This window comes from Phacochoerus africanus, chromosome 15, assembly GCF_016906955.1.
Source record: "Phacochoerus africanus isolate WHEZ1 chromosome 15, ROS_Pafr_v1, whole genome shotgun sequence".
Lineage (NCBI taxonomy): Eukaryota > Metazoa > Chordata > Mammalia > Artiodactyla > Suidae > Phacochoerus > Phacochoerus africanus.
In genome coordinates this window covers 82408468-82427900 of record NC_062558.1, presented here as the reverse complement: position 1 = coordinate 82427900, position 19433 = coordinate 82408468, and the positions used below count along the sequence as shown (strand labels likewise).

General features: G+C 54.8%; 1 protein-coding gene across 5 annotated transcripts in view; it reads right to left on the bottom strand.

Moving 5' to 3' along the window:
- ZMIZ1 (zinc finger MIZ-type containing 1) overlaps positions 1-19433 on the bottom strand; it is a 192404-nt gene that overhangs the window by 28280 nt on the left and 144691 nt on the right. For all 5 annotated transcript variants that reach the window (XM_047762411.1, XM_047762414.1, XM_047762413.1 and 2 more), the window contains one exon: positions 8619-8763. In XM_047762411.1, coding sequence (XP_047618367.1) covers positions 8619-8763 — 145 coding nt within the window. The remainder of the gene's footprint in view (positions 1-8618; positions 8764-19433) is intronic.

Here is a 19433-nt window from a genome sequence, read left to right as displayed (position 1 = left end):
ACTCTGGCCTGTTTTTGGTACCCTGGGTTCAAGTCCTGGATCTGTCCCTCCTGGCTCAGGGCCCTGGTATAAGCTTCTGAGCCTGTTTGCACTCAGTCGCTCCATCTGTTAAATGGGCATAAGAACACCATACACTCCAATCGCCCCCTACTCTGTGTCTCCAAACTGCAGGTCATGACCCACAAGTGGGTGGTGACACTGAACCAGCATAAGGGGGAAAAAAAGGGAATAAAACAGAAAGTAAGCACCTAGTAATTACGACTATCATTCCTTGAACTGACTTCTTGACTTAACATATGAGCACACGCGTGCCCTGGGTCATGGGGTAACATGTGCATTTACTGTGGGTCTTAGTCACCCAAGTCTGAACATGGGCTTTGGTGGCCTAAGTCTGATGTGGCTCAAAGAGAAGACTGCGTTCAAAAAGGCTTTCTCAGCTGAAAGTGACACAGACTTCTGCATTACTCATGATTTCTGGGGCTGGAGTGTGGGGGGTGGGACACAGCAGGCCTAGCACTTGGGGGGAGAGGAGCCGTCCTCAGAGAACCAGCCCGCCTGCCTGCTGCCTGCCTCTGCAGGCCAGATGGGATGTGGGTCAGCAGAAATGGGGTGAGGCCCAGATGCTCAGGCCAAAGGTGATCCACAGCTCACACCCTCTGCATCTGGGGGGACCACTGGGGGACCTGGGAGCCCAGAGAGCCTGGGTGGGGCAGAGGAGCACAGAAAAACAAGCAAAGCCTGCTCCTTAACGCAGCTGGGCTGAAGTAGCTCTGTTCTCCCAGGAGGTCAGTGGGGACCCGGGGGCATGCCAGGTCCCAGGGCTGACACGCCAGAGTCTCCCAGGGAGGCCCTGCAGGCTACAGTTTTAAACAACAAATGGAGTCGCCGCAGGGCCCTCATTCTAGGTGTGCCTGGACTGAACACAGGACCCCAGCAATTGAGCAGAGTAGAGGCCTGAATCTGTCCTCTCTCCCCAAAACTCCTGCCCCACAAGCTCCCACCAACTCTCCAGGCTGAGGTCTGGCTCAGACCGAGGTTCAGGTCCTTTCAGAACATGCCTGGCAGGCTCAGGAAGTGAAGCCCCCTGGGAGCCCCCGGGGGCCTGGAGGGGCCCCACAGCTGCTGCCTCAACACCTCAGGCGGGGAGGCCCCCGGCTCACTGGGATACAGGCCCGCCAGCAAGCTCCCAACTGCCCTGCAGCTCGTGGGTGGGCCTTGTGGGCGGAAACCAGCTCCTTCCTGTTTTGTCCCCTCCACCTCAAGCTCAGTGAGAAGCAAACTTAACGAAGGTTTCCAAACTGGGCATCCTGCCGTCTGGCTGGAAGGTTCACCCCAGAGCCCAGGTGCACACCCTTAGTCCATGCGCTGTGTGGGGGCCCATATGTGCTGTGCACACTTGGGCCCCCGCTGGCATGATGCTGTCGGGGGGAGACAAGCACACGCGTGTAGGGGTGGTCTCAGGGACTTGCTCGCCCCCACTCGCACCTGCTGCAGAAGCAGAAGTGGCAGCCACACCGACACGGCTGTGACTCATCTCCTGGGGAGACGGCTCCTGCTGGCGTAGCCAAGGCGCTCGCCCCCACAGGCCCACAGTGGCAGTGAGCCCTGCCGATGCCTCTGCCCAGACTCAGACACCACCACTGGGTGGGGTGGGGGTGGGGGTAGGGGTGCGCTGCCTGATTCCTGGTGCCCAAGGATCAAAGACAGGCCAGGCCCCTGGGCCCTATGGGCAGGGGGATGGGGTGGGGCGAACTCAGGGTGATAAACAGAAGGCCTAGGGGCTTGGGGATGCCCTGAGGCTGTGTCCCTCCTCTCTCCTCTGCAAGTACTATTTAATCAGCAGGTATACTCAGTCCAGGTCAGAGGTCTGCGGCATTTCAGGGCCACTCACTGGGAACCACTTCCCTCTTCCTGTCTATAGTTCAGAGGGAAGCCAGCAGCTCTGAGGTTTGAGATTCCCACTCTTAGGAGTCCTGCCCAGCTCCCCATGTCCCCCAGTCGAGCATGGCCCTGTCTCATGCCACAAGCCACCCCCAGCCACAGTCCGGTCCAGTCAAACCTGCCCTAAGAATCTTGTTCTACCTACAGAGGCACCAGTGCCAGAAGCCACTTGGAATCTCAGTAGTGTTCTACCTGCCAAGCGACTCCCAACACAGGGGAAGCTGCTTCCCCACCTCTGTGCCTCTTCTCAGCCTGGCATGCCTTGTCCCCACCCTGAAAGGTGCCACTCATCCTTTCCAAGCTCCTCCTCCAAAGGCCACCTCTTCCAGGAAGCCCTCACCACGTCCACTGGCCTGAGCTCCACTAGCTCCTCACATTTCTGGGGACTGAGTGGGGGCCGGAGGGCGGACCCTTCTGACTTTTTCCTTTTGCCCCAGGAGCCCCAAGTTCTCAGGCTACCTGCGCCTGGCACGATGTTGTCACACACCTGTAGGGCTCAGGAAGCCTCTGTTAACTGAAATGCCAGAAAGAAACACCATCTCTCTGTGCTCACCCTCAGAGGGAAGCCTAAGAATGAAAGGATGCGTTCATTCATTCAGCCTGATTGCTGACCACCTACAGTGCACTTGTGACCACATGGGCAGCGGTACCCAGGAAGCGAGAGGTCCTGCCCTCCTGGGAGGGGGCCAGAGGAAAGGTAATGACGTGGCTGCTCACTCTCACTATGCCTCCTTGTCCACTGAGACCACCCCTAGCCACGCCAGCGGTGACAAGAGCTCCTCTCTCAGAAGGCAGTCCTGAAGATTAAGCAAGCTCACCTGGGTAAGGCAAAATGACCGTGATCAGCACACGCTACTGGCTGCTGTTATTGTGATATCTTACTGAGTGACTTCTCCCTGCGAGGAACTGTGAAGTGACTTTCACTCAAGAATTCATCTAATCCCTTGAAGTGTGCTCAACAGATGCATCTCTCAGGAGCTGAGGCTTCCAGGCTTCCAGAGGTAGTCAAGGTCAAGGCTGCCCGTGGGCTTAATCACATCCTACTGTCTCAGGGAGCTTAGGGTCCACTATGGAGGCGCTTCCCTGTACAAAGATGGTGATATTTCAAGGAAGCACACATTACAAAGGTGATCTAGAAGTCCATGAGAATTCCAAGAAGGGGCATGGCTTCCTAAGGGTTCTTGGGGAAGCTGCCTTTGGGAAGCCACCCAGTGAAGGCACAGAGATGTCAAATTATGTTTCAAAGGCTGGTTGCACGTGAAACCAAAACAGTGCCCCAAGGAAAACCACCTTATATATCAAACCACTAGCTTTGGCCTGGACTGAGCGTATTGGCAAATATTCAAGGACTCTGACCAAACTTTTGTTTTTTTTTTTAGCTAATATTCGAATGGCAGAGGGAAGCCTTCCAGCACAGTGTTTAACTATCTGGGCTCTGAACTTAAGATTCTTTGGGGTCAAACCTTGGCTCCGGCCAGCCACTGATGACTTCTGTGACCTCTATTTTCTAAGCCTCTGAGTCCTCAGTGTTCCTCTGCCTTCGTTTCTCTAACAAACTCATACCTACACATCAAAGCCCAGCTTGGATACTCCCTTTTGTGACTCTCTTAAGCAGAACCAAGGGCATTTTCCTTTGTTCCTATGTTCCTTTGTACATTTAAGAGCTCTTCACACTACAGTTATAGTAGATAGTTTACATATTTGTTTGTGAAAAAGAAAATACGCGAAGAGGGAGTGACGGTTCCTGGTTCTCGGGCGCCTCCTGCAAACGTGTCTTTACAGACATTCATGGAGGGAAAAGGAGAGGAGGGCTGAATTATTTCTTCCCTTGCACTTCTAACAGCCACTTTATTTGGGAGAAATAACAAATTCCTATTAAGGGTATTGTCAGATCCTAATTAATTTCCCTGATCCGGCTATATTGGTCCCGTCTCCATGCAAGGCTGTAGTGTTACCACTAATGAAACATCAAGCCAGTGAGGAGCTGAAGCTCCCACCCACTTTAATTTAGGGGGGCCATTAACTGTGCTCTCCATCATCACAATTACTCGGGACCACTTCCTTCCCTCCCCGCGGTGAAACTAAGAGAGGAACTTGCACAGCTAACTGCATATTAGAGGGTTTTAAATTTTTTCAATAGGAAGGAGGAAAGGGAAAGATCCTTGCATCTTGGCAATCTGGAACTGATGGAGCCAAATGTATAGATTCTTCAATCTCCCTTTCAATGCTTTTTTTCCCCTTGGGGGCAAGAAGAGGGGTCTATTTCAAACTGAGCTTTTGGTATAGCTGGGCAAAAAAAGAGCTAAAAATGCAAGCAGTGGAGAGGTAGCATAAGGGGAATCAAGGGGAAAAGACCAGGGGTCAGTTTTGCCTGAACTCCTCTTTGTTGGCTAATGATGAAGGCGCATATCAGAGTCTGACAGCGCTGGGCTGAGGGTTTGGAGAGTAACAGTGAGTTCATGGGGCTCCCTGTGTGCCTGGCCTGGCGACAAGGGTGTGGTAAGTCCTGCGCTGCTGTGATTCCATTTCTACACATGAGGAAGCCAAGACACAGAGAGGTCACAGAATTGCCTGAAGTGAGCCAGTGAGAAGAGGCAGGGCTGAAACTCGATGCCTGGAAGCTTGGCTCCAGAGCCTGGACCCACCTGCTGCACAGCAGGGAGCACCAGAACCCTGCCCAGGGTCCCAGGGGAAGTCCCACCCAGGAACCTTTCCTCTGGGGGCTGCGAATCCCTCACCTGGAAGAAGAAAGGTGGCACCCTTCAGTCTCGGAGCCTTCCCCTGCTCTAGCAGGCTTTGATTGTAATCAAATTAAGAGTGTAAACAAGATTTATTAGGCTTTCAATTACCTTTGCAGCACTGATTTACATACGGACAATGTGCTAATCGCAAATGACTTTTTTAGCCACTCATTAAAAATCTGCGAGAAGAGGCAGAATATTTGTTGGCATCAAGTCTGGGTCACTCCAGGGACTAGGACGGGGTCCCAATGCCTGGCTACAGGCCCGAGGCCCCTTCCTGCCCTGGGCTGGCTAGGCCGGCCTTCCCCGGCCTTCTGTCTCCTGTGCAGCACTCGGCACGCCTCTGTGAAGTGGGAAGACGGCACACTGATGGGTTGGTGGTCAGGACCATTAGGGATGAGCCCACAGGCTGCTCCACAACCCACACACCTCCAGCCAAATGGACGGATCCCCAGGATTCCCCCCACCGCCATGACCCTCAGAAGCTGGCTCAAGGGGTCACAGGCCTCACGTGGAAGGAGACATAGGCCCTGACACGTAGACTGCTGCTGTGGTACCAACCCCCACGGCCTATAGGGGATGTGACCGAGTGCTTGAACTACAGAAATGCCTCACACAGGGCCCCCAATCCCCCACCCTATTGACAGCCCGGGGCTTCCAGCATCTGGGCTCTCTCACGCTCTCCTGTTTGCCTTCAGACAAGGTCGAGTCTCCAGAATAGCCGCCCACCTCCGAGCACCAAAACCTGAACACGCAGGGTCCCTAAGCTCACCCCCGACTGGAGGTCTCCTTAATGAAAAGCCTAAAGGAGCTGCTTTCCTCCAAATCATTCGCTCCAGCTGCGGGGGAGGGTGGGCAGAAGAGTCTCCTGTCTGTGACAGCACCGACTTCCTCTCCGACTTTCCCCTGTGGTTTGGGAAATTACATGAGGGAGTGAGAAGGTGATGCACCCCGCTGCTGTTTCTCTGGAAATGAGGGACTCCCCACCTTGGGGAAACTCAGGAAGCTACTAGAGAGCAGCCAACCTGGAATCACAGGTCACACACACAATGTGCCCTAGGAACAGCGCTGGCCTGAAGGGAGATGGGTTGGGCCTTGTTCAACAGGTGACACTTCTTTCCGAGCTCAACCGCCCTGCTATAAATCGGGGAATAGGGCGAGGTGTGGATCAGCCCTGGATAACAACCAGATACCATGTCCCTGGTCTTGAATGGCCAGTGGGAGGGCGAAGGGGCGCTGTGTGTGGTTCAGAGCCCTGCCCCTTCCTGGGTGTGTGTTGGGAAAGTCACTGTCCCGCTCTGGGTGTCTCCCTTCCAGTTCTGCTGCTGGGATGCAAGGTACTATGCAGAATGTCCGCCACCTCTCGCTGCTCTATAAGAATGTCGCATTCCATGGAACTGACTGGTCACCTATCAACACTTAGCGAGTCTTGCGGCTCCCTTCTGTGAGAGGCTGCCTGCTTTGCACTCTCTGGCACTCCACAGTGACGTTCAGGGTGCCCAAACCAGGGGTGGTGGCAGGGCACTGGGTACCAGACGGGGATTCTCCAGCCCACAGAGTTTCTTGGGAAAGTCAGTTGGAACTCAGAGAATGAGTGGCCAGCTACTACCTGCCCAGCTTCCACCCTAAGTCCTTCGTGGTCAAGGCCCACATCCTCTGGGCACCCTCTTGGCTGTCTCAGCCCAGCCAGCTTCCTCCTAAAGAACCCCAAAGCCAATCTGCCTGTCCTCTAACTCTTGCCATGCCTCCATCTACCCTCTCCCAATTTTGCCTCACTGAGTCTTATTTCCCCTACGAGCCAAGAGTCAGCCCCTGGAGCAGACACACCCTTCATCTGTTTAACCAGGACCAGGCGATCTCAGGCCTTCGGCTCAACTCAGCAAAGACCTGGCCAAGGGCTGGCTGTGGTCATGGCCAAGCAGGTCTGTGGCAGGTCTCTGGAGGGGCCTGGCCTGTCATCAGCAGCAGCCTTAGTGAAATGACTTGGAGGGACGGCAGAGAAGGACATGAGATGTGGGATAACAAGTGACAGGATGTTTCTGGCGGGACAGAGAGTTAAGGAGCTAAAAAGCAACAAGGAGAAATGCAAAGTATCTGGCCTGGGTGGCACTGAGCCACAGCGTGTGTTCAGCGGCTGGGCAGCAGGTCAGTTGGAGAAGAACTGCGGCTTTTTAGCTGAGTGGAGGGTGGTGGTGGGGAAGGTGGACAGAGGAGGGTTTTGCCTTTCTAGAGCAGTGGCTCTTAACCACAGGTGATACGTCTACCCCCCCCAAATGTGTGAGTGTCTTTTAGCAATGCCTGGGGGTCACTAGAAGAATCGAGTAGGCAGGGACCAAGGCATAACATGCCCTGCAAAGTCCTCTACCATAAAAACTACACTGGCCCAAATGGTAACAGAAACACTCAAAAGAAACGGGCTGTTCTAAGCATCAGAACTATCAGAGTCCTGACTGAGGGCATGATGAGGCAGTGACCTTAAGAAGAGGCGGGGGGAGTTCCCGTCGTGGCGCAGTGGTTAACGAATCCGACTAGGAACCATGAGGTTGCGGGTTCGGTCCCTGCCCTTGCTCAGTGGGTTACTGATCCGGCGTTGCTGTGAGCTGTGGTGTAGGTTGCAGACGCGGCTCAGATCCCGCGTTGCTGTGGCTCTGGTATAGGCCGGTGGCTACAGCTCCGATTGGACCTCTAGCCTGGGAACCTCCATATGCCGCGGGAGCGGCCCAAGAAATAGCAAAAAGAAAAAAAAAAAAAAAAAAGAAGGGGCGGGGGACTTGCCATGGTGCAAAGTGCTTCTGACCAAGGCAGGAACCAGCCATATGGGGGGCTATCCTGCCCAGGCAGATGCCGGACCTGAGGAGCTCTAAGTCAGTTCCCTACTGGCTCCATGAATCAACTGCCTCTAATTCAATTTATAAAGATGGCCAGCACCCGACTTGTCGGCAGTGCCTTGATGGGGCGACCCAGGTCTCCTACAGTGTGTGCCGGGCTGCGGGTGCCTCGGTCAGCTTGGGTAATGAGAGCAGAGCTCTGATTGCAAATCCCTTCCCTGTCATCAGCGGGGACCCGCACAGGGAGAGCAGACAGCATGACAGGCTCTGCTGTTCCAGGGTCAGCCCACAGAGCACTTGGAGAGAACACCCCAGCTAAGCAAGGGACCTGCATGATAATTAACTGGAGCATTTGCCAGTCCTGACCACGTGCTCCCCCTGAGGCTGGTGCAGGGCAGACTGGACAGTTCCTCAGGGCCTGGTGGCCTCTGGCAAGCCCAGCCTCACCTGTGATGCTGGGTGGCTGGTGGCCCTGACCCTATGCTGAAGGCCCCAGTGTTCCTTAGCTCCTGCCTGGACAGCTTGGCTACCCCCTCTGGGGGTGGGACCACCAGCCTTGTGAACTTCCTGAGCCCCTTCCAGCTCTGCATAAGATCCTGCTCGGGAAAGAGGAAGGCTCTGGTTCAGGAACGCTAACTTTCTGCCAAAGGTCTAGAACCTGAAGAAGAGCCAGCCCTCAACCAAAGGGACGAAGCAGCCAGGCTGGGTGAGACCAGAGCTCTCAGCCTCCGTTTTGATGGGGGAGAAATAGTGCTCACTCCTAAGGATTTAAACACGACCATTGGGGGTCCCTTTGTGGTGCAGCAGGTTAAGGATCTGGTATTGTCACAGCAGCAGCCCGGGTCACTGCTGTGGAGAGGGTTTGATCTCTGGCCCGGGAACTTCCACATGCTGCAGGGGCGGCAAGTGAAACAAAAAAATAAAACAAAAAACCCCACAACAACTGCATTTTAGAAAACATACTATCCTCCTGGCTGTTCAGAGGCCCCCACCCCAGTTCTTCCACCTGAAGGGCATTTCCAAGGAGACGTGGGGACCCAAGGCGTGGCTGTCCAGCACCCACCCAAGCAGCCCCTGGTTCCACTGCTGGTGATACATGCCCACTTACCTGTGCGACAGAGTGGGTTTCATGGAGCTCATGGAGTTGAGGGGGGGCTGCATGGGGAGTTTCCCAGGGGGGTCGCTCTGGCGGCTCTTCTGATGTCGGAGCAGCAGCAGGCGGCCAAGCTCCTCGCACCAGGAGGACAGCAGGGCTACAAGGAAGGACAGGACGGTCAGTGGGCTCCTCGGTCACCTCGCCCACCCAGACTGGGTGTTCCCGACGCTGGCTTTGTCCTCACTTTGGTGTGACACCAGGAGAGTCACTAAGCCTCCTTGGGAGACCTCAGGGTTCTCAGCTGTACAGTGGGACTAACACCCCCAAAGGAGGAGGAATAAAGCTTCTGCTGCTGTAGGAGAAGATCAGAGAAGGGCCGACGGATGGCAAAGAGGAGAGTCAAAATGATGAGGCGGACTGCGGAGAAGGTGCAAAGGGGAGACCAGTGATGGAGGGATGGGCCGAGCATGAACCTTGTGTGGGCCCAGACGTCTCAGTAGGCACCCCAGATGTCTCAGTGAAGCCCACCCCCTCTGACTCTGGACAATCATGGCTCAACATGGCTTCTCTTCGTGGGTGGGGACCCAAATCACAAGGTTTAAACAAAATTCGGATCTTTCCTGGAACCTGCTGGTAATCCCAGGAGTGCCTGCAGGGTTCTCCCCAAGACTCCTCCCCCAAAAGTGCTCTGCTGGCTGAACACATGTGCACCCACCTTCTGCCTTCTGGTCAGACCTATGACAGGTCCCTGCACTGCCAGGTACAGATGCTTGAAAGGACAAGGGATTTCCAGGGCAGAGGGTGGCCCTGGGTTGGGGTGGGGGTTGAGCTAGAGTCTGCCAGGGGCATTAAAGACAGGAGCACATGACAACCCTCCACATCCAGGCTTAGCGACGCCTCAGAAACCAAGAGAAAAGCAACCAGAATGAACGAGGTGCTGGGGGAAGAGGGCAACTTCTTTCATCCTGAGCTGTTCCAATGTGGCCACCAGTGGCCAAATCACCATTATGGTCAGTGTTTCTGGTCAGTCCTTCTGTAGTGCATGCAGGAGCTGAGGTTTGGGGAAGGAGTCAGGCTGGGGTGTCACCAACCCGCTGTGTGACCTTAAGGAGCTCAAAGACCCTCTCTGGGCCTCAGTTTGCTGGCAGGGAATGAGGGGCAGTGACTCTTGTCCTGTCTTCCTCCAGGGCTGTAGTCAAAGGCAGGAGGAGGAACTGTTGAAACTGTGGAAGCAAAAAGGGTTGATCACAGCCTGGCCACTGTTCCGCTCCTGCCACGACTAATCAGCCAGAGTGATCTGATGGTGCTGGAGGGAGCTGACCCAGTCAGGGGGTCAGGAGCCTTCTGAATCAGGACTGCTCAGCAACTTGGCCGGATGCAGGACCTACTCCACTTCCAGGGTCTCCTGTCTAGATGCTGTACAACAACATGCTTTTGTGTCCTTTTCTCAAATCCACCCTGTGACCCAGGATATCAGCTATTATCCCCATTCTACAGATCAGCAGACTGAGGCTCAGGCAGGTAAAGTCACTTGTTTACAGTCACCACAGCCAGAGAGAGGCAGACACACAGATTGCGACCCTGCTACATGCTGGAGTCCGAAACTGGACCAGATTCTCAGGGAGGAGACCCTTCAGAAGGCAAAAACCAAGTGACTATGCTCTCCAGCCCCCCTGATTCAATGAGTAACTTTCCTGAGCCTCATCTGAATCACACCCTCTACCACATTCAGCTGGCACTGGGGAAGATGCCCAGATGCTCAAGGCCCCAGAGTGGCTGTACAGGGCTGCCACTTCAAAGCGTCCACATCCTGCACAGGCTCCCCTATCAGCCCAAGGTTCTGAGAGGCAGGGCTGCAGACCCTTTGAGACCCATGGCCCAGCTAAGCTCTATTGGGAGGGAGGGAATGGGATCCAGCATCTTGGGAGCAGCAGATTCTTTCCTGTCCCTCGCCAGGTGGCAAGGACCAGAAGGCAGCTTTTAGGACCAGGAGAGGGCCGTCCATTTAGTCCTGCTGAGAGCTGGCTGGGAGGGAGGCACCCATGTTCCCAAGGGTCCGCTGGAAGGGCAGGCAAAGGAAAGGCAGTAGCTCTTGTGGAAGTGGGGCGGGGTGGTGAGGGGTCCCGCCTGTGCGGTGTGCAAAGATGTTCAGCCAAGGGGGCAAGGCTGACATACAGCCTGTGCCCGTCCCAAGGGGGCGCCTGTTTCTCCCTCCAGGTGGAGGTGCCAGTGCGAGAGCTGTGTCTTAAAAGCTGCGCCCTGTCTCTCTCTGTGGGCCTCACCATGCCACCACCTGCACGGGGAGGAGGGTGCCAGAGAAGAGGGGACCCACCCTGGCGTGTGTCTGCCCAGAAACCGTGGCAAAATGCCTCTAAACTGGGTGCCCAGCATACATCTGCCACAGCTGGAAGGGGAAGTAGCCTATTCAGAGAGGCTGGAACAAAAAGAAATGAATTTCCAGATTGCTCCATTCTTCTCCCAGGCCCCTAGTTACTGCTTCTTGTGCGGGGGGGCACCGGGCATCTGGAAACTCATTTGCACGCCAAGCACGAGGCCCGGCGGATCACAGCAATGGAGGGATTGCTCGGCTGCCAGCACAAAGGATGGCCGCAGATGGTGCCGCCGGCTGCCCGCCCTGCCCACGGCCGCCCCTCCCAGCCTGCGCTCCTCCTGGGGGCCACCACACCACAGGAGGGAATGGGGCACCATGGGGGCGTTCAGAGCTTTCCTCCAATGTCACAGGCCACGACCCCCCCCCCCCACTTGGTCAAGGACAGCCCTGTCTTCCTATGGCTAGTGGAGGGGTTTTCTGTAAAGAGAATAAAGGGAGGCTGGTGGTGTAGTGGGGCCTGGCTGGGGAAGGCCTGGGATGCTGTGAGCAGATGTGATGTGGGTATTAGGCAGTGACAACACAACACAGATGCCAGGACAGCCACGTTCCTACAGCTAAGAGGGAAAGGATGGGGAGCGAGGGAGGCACCACCCATCACCCCCTTGGCCTGAGCAGCCAGCTAGCATAGAGGCCACGCTGGCAAACACATCATGGTGCAAACCAGTGGACACAGGGTGGGCTCTCATCATGGTGGAACCAAGACAGGCTGTTCCCAGGCAAAGGCCGGTTACTGAAAACACGTGGGAATTTGCAGCCAAAGAATCAGAGACCCAGGAGGGCTGACAGAGAGAAGCAGGTAGGAGACTATACAGGACAGAAAACAGCCTAGTGGGGTGGGTATCTGGGTGTGTGTGTGCCTGGATCTGGGCTGTTTTTACACGGCTGAGCCAAGTGTTCCTCTCTGATTGGGTGAGACCAGTGCCTTCACCACCCCAGGAGAGGTGAGAGAGGGGACAAAATGGCGAGCAGGCTGTGGACAGTGGGGACTAAGTGCCCTGGCTCTGGAGTTCCATGGGTGGGGCTTGAATTGCGCTCTGATGCTCTCTAGCTGGGAGAGTTCACACAGGCTGCTTCAATGCTGGGAGCTCAGTAACCCCATCTTTGAAATGGGCTTAATAGGAGCTGCCCGACCTAGAGTGGACATGAGCCATAAATTAGTGCTGTCGGTCAACAGCATGGGCTTCCAAGCAGAAGCCAAAAGGGACAGAGGCCCAAAGGACCCTGTAATTCAGAGCAGTCCCAGAAAAAACGACTCCTCGATGGTACCCACACCTCTGCATCACACAGCACCTGGAGAGCTGGTGAGGTGGTGAGGCATGGACTCTCCAATCCATGGTCTCCACCCATCCATGGGACACCTTGAGTCAATCGCCTGAACCCCTGTGCCTTAGTTTCCTTATCTCTAAAATGGGGTGGAAGTAATTCATCTCCCCATCCCATAGAACAGCTGTAAGGATGCGCCGAGTTATCGCCATGAAGTTTAGGACCAGCATCAGGCACCCAGTAGGCTATGTGAGTGTTTGCTACAATGACAACTGGTGTTATTGACCTTGGTTGTTGGGTAAGTGACCAACAGGACAGGCTTTGGAGTCTCTGTCCACTTCTGACCACATGGAAGTAGCCCTGAGGGGTCAGAGGAAGGGAGAAGACACGACAGGTGGACAGGCTGACCTCTCATGCTCCCATTGCCTGCACTCATCTTGGCAGCTTATCCAGGGCATTGCAAAGGATGCCAGGGTTCCATGGACTTAAACAGCTATGTCATTTGCCAGCAGCATGTGTCTTACAGTCGATGCCAGACCATGGTGTGGTTGGTGGTATGTTTCTCCTTTCAAGTAATACATCAAATAGTGATGAGCATGTGATTGACAAAAGGGGACATCTATTAACGAGATCCAGATGTGCCTAGGGGCCCCTGCACCAGAGGCCTCTACGGTAAGGCAGCACGGATTTCTCTGGAAGAGAAATGACAATGAACACAGGGTCTGAGAATCAGGAGGGACACAGGATGAGGGTCTGAGGGAGGGCACCGAGGGAGAGCAAGTTCCCAACATTTGGTCCCCAAGCGCTCCCTGGATGCTCCCCCTACAGCTGGCAGCCACCACAGTATCATTTAGAGACAAGAAAAAGGAAACCAAATGCAGGAATGAGGGCAGGTCTGGAGTGGAGCCCTGGGGCATCTTCGTCCTGGCTTGTCCCAGATGTGCCCTCCCCAAAACGTGACAGGCCCTGCATCTGCCTCTACCTGCAGCTCCTGGCAGAAGGGATGTGGAGGACAAGCTGACCAGATGAACCAGTGCAGGACTGCTCGTCCTACCCAAGAGATACATACTCGGCAGAAGGAAGAAGCTGTGTGGCTGCAGCTAAGAACTGCCTGGGCTCCAGGTAGGGAAGGAGGATGGCGCTGTGTTCTCCAGACCAGCCGGGTAACTACAGACAATGAGCCACTTGGGGGTGGAAGGGAGGCAGAGGCTGGGGTCTGGGAGTCGGAGCATCAAAGGGGAAGATGAGCTGGCCTGGGCATATGCAAAAAGCTGCCCCTTGCCAGGCAGGACGCAGGCTTGAAAAGGAGCCAGAAACCAGAGGCAGCCATGTGGCCACAAAAAAAAAAAAAAAAAAAAAGCGTTCGTTCCCTATGAAGGCAGGCAGAGGGATATTCAGACAGTGAGAGGGCTGCTAATCATTCGGGGAAGGTCTGGGACTCAGGAAGGGATGGGAGCAGCCATGGCGGGTGCGAGAGGATGAAAGGCCATCCGGGGAGGAGGGTATGGAGACCTGGATGTGAGGGCCAAGCTGGAGAATTATCAAACTCGCTGCAGCCTGGGGGAGCTACACGCAAAATGAAACAAAGGCGTGTTAGGTATCAAAGAGCATCTTAGCAGCTAAAAGGCTGCTGGAGAACAGAGGAACTCGGAGCGCGTGAGTGTGAGTGAGTGTGTGTATGGGGAGGGAAGTGGCGGGGGAAGGGCTTCTGAGACCCAGGGATGGGGCAGGACTCAGGGGTGCCCAGGAGGCGTGCCTTCCAGGCAGCAGCCTCTCGAACCCTGCTTTCAGGTGGCAGAGAGGAATAAGCAGGCAGAAAGAGCCCCTGGGAGCACGCAAGTGGGGTTCACTGTTCAATGAAACACACTAATGACACATTTTCAAATGCTTCCATACTGTCAGCTTACTATATGGATATAAGACCCTCTGATGTGGCAGCAGAAGTGTGGCGGTCCCCCTTCTCAGCAGGGAAGTCTGCAAGGTCTTTGCCAGGTGAGTCAGGGCAGAAGAAGCAGGCTTCCATGCTGGGCTCCTCCTCCTCCCCCTCCTTTCCTTCCAGACACATCCAAGTTCCAGTTCCCATATCCCCTAGAATTCCCAGGATGACCTCAAGCCACCTCCCGGCCCCACCCATGGGTCACCGCAGCCTGATTATCTGCGCAGTCTGTCCCCTCTGCTTCCTGCCTGTTCCAATCACCTTCTGCAGCCTTGTCCTTTCTCTCCTGAATGATGACAAGCGCGTCCTATCATTTATCTCCGTCTCCAATCCTGCCTCCTGCCAACCCACACTCCACAAGGCGGCCAGAGGAATTTTCCCACAAATGTATTCTGTTCACCTCATTCCAGTCCGTGTCCCCAGAGGCTACACAGGGCCTGGTAGACAGGAGATGCTCAAAGGATGCAGAAATGAGTGACAGAGCCTGGCTACCCCACGGAAGGTTGGGGGGTTCTATAGTGAGGGTATGAACCCCGAGGCCCACATAATGGGATTTAAGGGGTTCATTTCTGCAACCCTGGCACCCAGCACAGGCTATGCAGCCAACACAAAACTAATGGATTAAAATGAATCACAGCTACATGACCCAATATGCAGAAGATGGGAGAAATGAACAGACACTGGGCATGCTGTATCTGAGACCCAGATGATCAGGGTAATACCTGTGACCTGGCATCCTGTGGCTTTTAAACCTGCCAGCAGCTCCCCATTCCTTGGGGGCGGGATCCAGTCCGGATCATCAGCCCTGAATGGAATCCTATCTCCATGTGTCCAGGTGGGTGCTGTCATCAAATAAAATCTACAACCAAGTCAAGTGACACCTGTTTTGTGACATGCACACCCAATGGTGGACCACTCTGAAATGGGGAATGAAAGGTAAGCAGGTGACAGAAACAACATCCACTCGGATGCCAAGATGCAGCCCTGGCTTTTCCCTGCTTATGAGTGGGCTCTGGTGTTCATGCTGAGGCGTTCATCACACAGGGGATGGCTGAAGGCCTTCCCAGAGCATCTCACCCAAGGCTCCCTGGAGATGCTGCTGCTCCTCCTACCTACTGGACCCAGGCCACACCCTCTCATCTTCCTCCTTCATCTCCCAAAGCATGGGTTCCTGCCTGGGACCACTGCCCATGGAAGCTTGGTGGGGATGGGGGAATAAGAGACAGTGAAGACTCTGCCTGCACCTGGGGACCAGGGTTCTACTCCCCAGACCTGTGCAGGGAAAAGGAAGAGTGATGAGAGCCTGGGAGGAGAGGACAAAGGGGGATGTTGAGATGACACAGGCCTGGGCTGATCTGTCCATCTCATCTGTAAAGTGGGGAGACAAGAAGAGGAACCTCTGCTCACAGGCCTCGCATGAGGAGCCCTCAGATGAAGGAATGACCCGAGCTTTATACCACGTGTGAGAGATGGCAAGTCTTGCACCAGAGTCTCAACTGGAAACTCCAATGCTGAAAAAATGCTGACTACCTCCTACCCCTAGAAGGCAGAGTGACCAAGGGCACAGACTTGAGCCAGGCTGCCTGGGTTCAAGTCCCAGCTCAGCTATTTAGCAGCTGTGTGACCTTGGGCAAGTTACTTAACCTCTCTGTGCTCTGGTTTTCCCTTTGGTAAAATGAGGATAATAAATATTACCTACCTCCTAGGCCATCATGAAGATTAAACAAGCTAATACACATAAAATGCTAGTGTGATGCCAAGCATACAGGAAGGACTCTAAGAATAAACTGTATCATTTGTGTTGTAATTGATGAAGAGGCTGTTCTGTCTCCCCATCTACATACTCAAATTGCTCAAATAAGATACAATTCCTTTCACTTATCTCCAAGAGGATCACAAAAAATGTTTATATGCCTTGGGCCCAGCCTTACACCACCTCCTTCATACCAGGCACTCTCTGGGTGGGCAGTTTTTCCCTGGTACCCAGTATTTTTTCTTCCAGACACTCTAGATTGGGCAGACCCAGGGGGCCCCTTGAAACTGAGCTCCAGTGGCTGCTCGCTCTGGCTCAGCTCTGAGGCCACACAGCGCAGACGGCCAGTCTGAGCAGACTCCTGTCTCAGGAGTACCTGGCTGGCAGGCAGACCCTCCGCCCCTCCTCAGTCCCCGTGCTTCTGTGTGTCCAGCAGGAGGTGGGACAGGAGCTAAGGTCAGGATTCCTGCTCTGATCCCTGACCCCTGAGAGGAGAACTATTCCTGGAATAGTTATCTGCCCATCTTCCTCTGCGTCCACTGCTGGGTACCCCTCCCTGCCCGGCTCTCAGGTCATTTCATCCCCTCCCAGGAATGGCACAGGAATATGACCACAAAGGGTCAGAGCCAGGGACAGTGGCTCAGAGCCCTTGGGCCAGGGGCAGTGGCTGCTTGACCTCAGGGGATCAGGCATCATCCCTATGTGGTCACGGGCTCAGTGGGGCATGTGTGAAATGGGGTGACTATGCCCCACTTCGGATAGGGAGGACCGACCTCATGGGATCATGAGGGAGCACAGACAGGCCTTTAATCAATCAATCAATCAATCAATCAATTAATTTTTGGTTGCGCCTGCAGCATGCAGAAGTTCCCAAGTCAGGGATCACACCCACGCCACAGCAGTGACAACGCTGGATCTTTAAGCTACCAGGGAGCTACCAGGGAACTCCCTAGACTGGCCTTTCTTTTTCCCAACTGCCTGGTACCCTCTGCTTCACTGAAGCCTCAAAAATCCTCAAAGAGGGGCTGGCCAAGAATGAGATTGTCCCTGTTGTGTGAAGCAGAAATGGAGGCCCAAGAGGTGAGTCAGCCACAGTCACGCTACAGGCAGCAGCCCCGTTTCCATCCCCACCAGTCTGTGATGTCACCTATTGAAAGCAGGCATATCCTCCCACCCACTTCCAACTCCCACGATTCAGCACCACCCAAGCTCATTGTCCCTGGTCTGCTGCCAACTTCGTGTGCGACCTCAGGCAACTTCCTTCCCTCTCTGGGCTGTATGAAAAAAGAGAGGGTGGGTGCTTGTGCTTTCTGAAGTCTTTGGCCCCATAAATCAGCCCTGGCCTCACAGCAAAGTCTCTCAGGGCTGAGGCCAGCCTCGACCCCTTCTCAATCCTATAGATGCTGGGGGTGGGATAAATTGCCATCCTGGATCCTCCCCTTCCACCAGGGTGGGCTGCAGACAGAAGGGACTCCAGAGTGCTTGCTCACCTTGCCCAGGTGTCATGTTTACAAAAACCTTGAACCCAGCCAGAGCAGGGAGTGGATCTCTTGAGGTCGGTTGGCTGGTGTACACAGGACCCAGGGATGATGGGGCCCAGTGGGTGTGACTCTGCACAGCCACAGCGGCTGGGGCTGCTGGGTTAGAACTTCCCCCTGGTTACAGGAAACATCATCTCTGGGGGTTTGTGGATTGGACTTTAGTGGCCCTGACAGCTGACACCTGGGACAAAAAATTGGAGGTGTTTTTTCTGGGGAAAAATCTCGCTCTCCTACAAAATGTCTGTATCATTGCACTAGCAGCAGCAGCAGTAGCACACTGTCCTGAGTTTCAACAGCTTCTGTCCTTTCTAGATCATTCCCACACTTTGCTCCCTGCTCTGTCATCTTTCATCACCATGCATAGGAAAGTCAAAACAAAGAGGGATGGACTGCTGGCCCTTTGGCTATGAGTGAGTCTCTCTCTCCATCTCTGCCTGCCTCCCTCATCTGTGCAGGCTCAGGCCCCATGTGCAAGGTGTCTGACCAGGTGGGTGGTGCACAGTCCCAGGATTTGCAGGGAAGCTCATGGCCTGTCCCGCCCAGCCCTACATGTTTTCCTGTGCTGGGCAGGTCCTGCCACCTCTGGTCCTATGGTCCAGGCCAGCCGAGAGGGCCTCTGGGCCATGCCTTCTGGAATACTCCAATGTTCCCACCCCCTCTTCCCAAGGGCTGCCTGGGTTGGCAGGAGCTGGGAGTCTCCAAGGCTGTGAACTTACCCTGGGAACTGAACTCTGGGGAACCTTGGAACCAGCAGGGCTGATTCCCAAACCTGTTTGGCTGTCCCTCAACCCTGCGGGGCAGGATGCTTGGACCCGACCCGAGAGGGGATGTCAGACAGGTTGAGCCTGTCCATGGACTTCAGGAAATCTTAGCCTGGAAAATTCCCTGTCCATCTCACACCACCCTCTGTGCCTTTCTGGATAACTAAGATTCAACTGAAGAAGACACCCAAAACAAGCTTAAGGGGATGTTTTCATCAGAAAGAGAATGTCCCAGGAATTCCCTGGTGGTCTAGTGGTTAGGATTCAACACTTTTACTGCTGTGGCCTGGGTTCAATTCCTGGTCTGGGAACTAAGATCCCACATCAAGCCGCTGTACAATATGGCCCACACCCGACCATTTAAAAAAAAAAAAAAAAAGAGGGGAAAGAGAATGTCCCTTTCTTCTTGGGGTGCCCTTCAGTCCTGCCAGGCCAAAGTGTTGCTGTCTGCAGAGATGCTGGCAGGCAGCTGCCACTGTGTACAGCACCCCTGTGACTCTCCTAAGCCACCTGGTGATGGGGAAGTCACATAGCTCCCATCTTAAGAGATGAAGGGTGAGCACAGAGATGCTAGATAACCTGGCTCAGGGCACACCTGAGCTTGCGGCAGGTGAGGACCAAGGCAGGATCTTCCCATCTTACCTGGGATATTTACTGCCAGCGGGGTGGGGGTGGGGGTCTAGACCATCTCAGTTGAAAATGACGCGGCAGAACAGCAAAACAAGTGTGCTGGAGAGGGGAGGGGCCCTGAGCCACCCCCACAAGAGACTGAGGCCAGGAGGCCTCTGAGCACCCGTATCCCATATTCTGGGAGAACCTGGGTTCTGAGAGGACAGACCTCTTTGGCTACCCAAGGACGGACCAAGGATGGCCTCTGGGGTTGGGGGGCGCGTGTGGACAGCGAAGAGTCTCCCCACTTCCATCCCCCTCTAAGGCAGCACCCAAGCAGGATGGAGGAGACCCAGAGGCCCAGGGTAATGAGGATGCTCTCCCCATGCCATCAGCCCTGGGATGACACTACCTGTGCCTCTGCAAGCTAAGATTGGAGCCACACCTGACCGCCCACAGGCCCAGGAACCGTGGCCCCAGGGACTGCAGAGCCCACACCCTCATTCCAGCAGGCCACCTGGACAGTCTGCTCTCATCTACAAGAATAGTTTCTCCTGAGACGAACACCACTG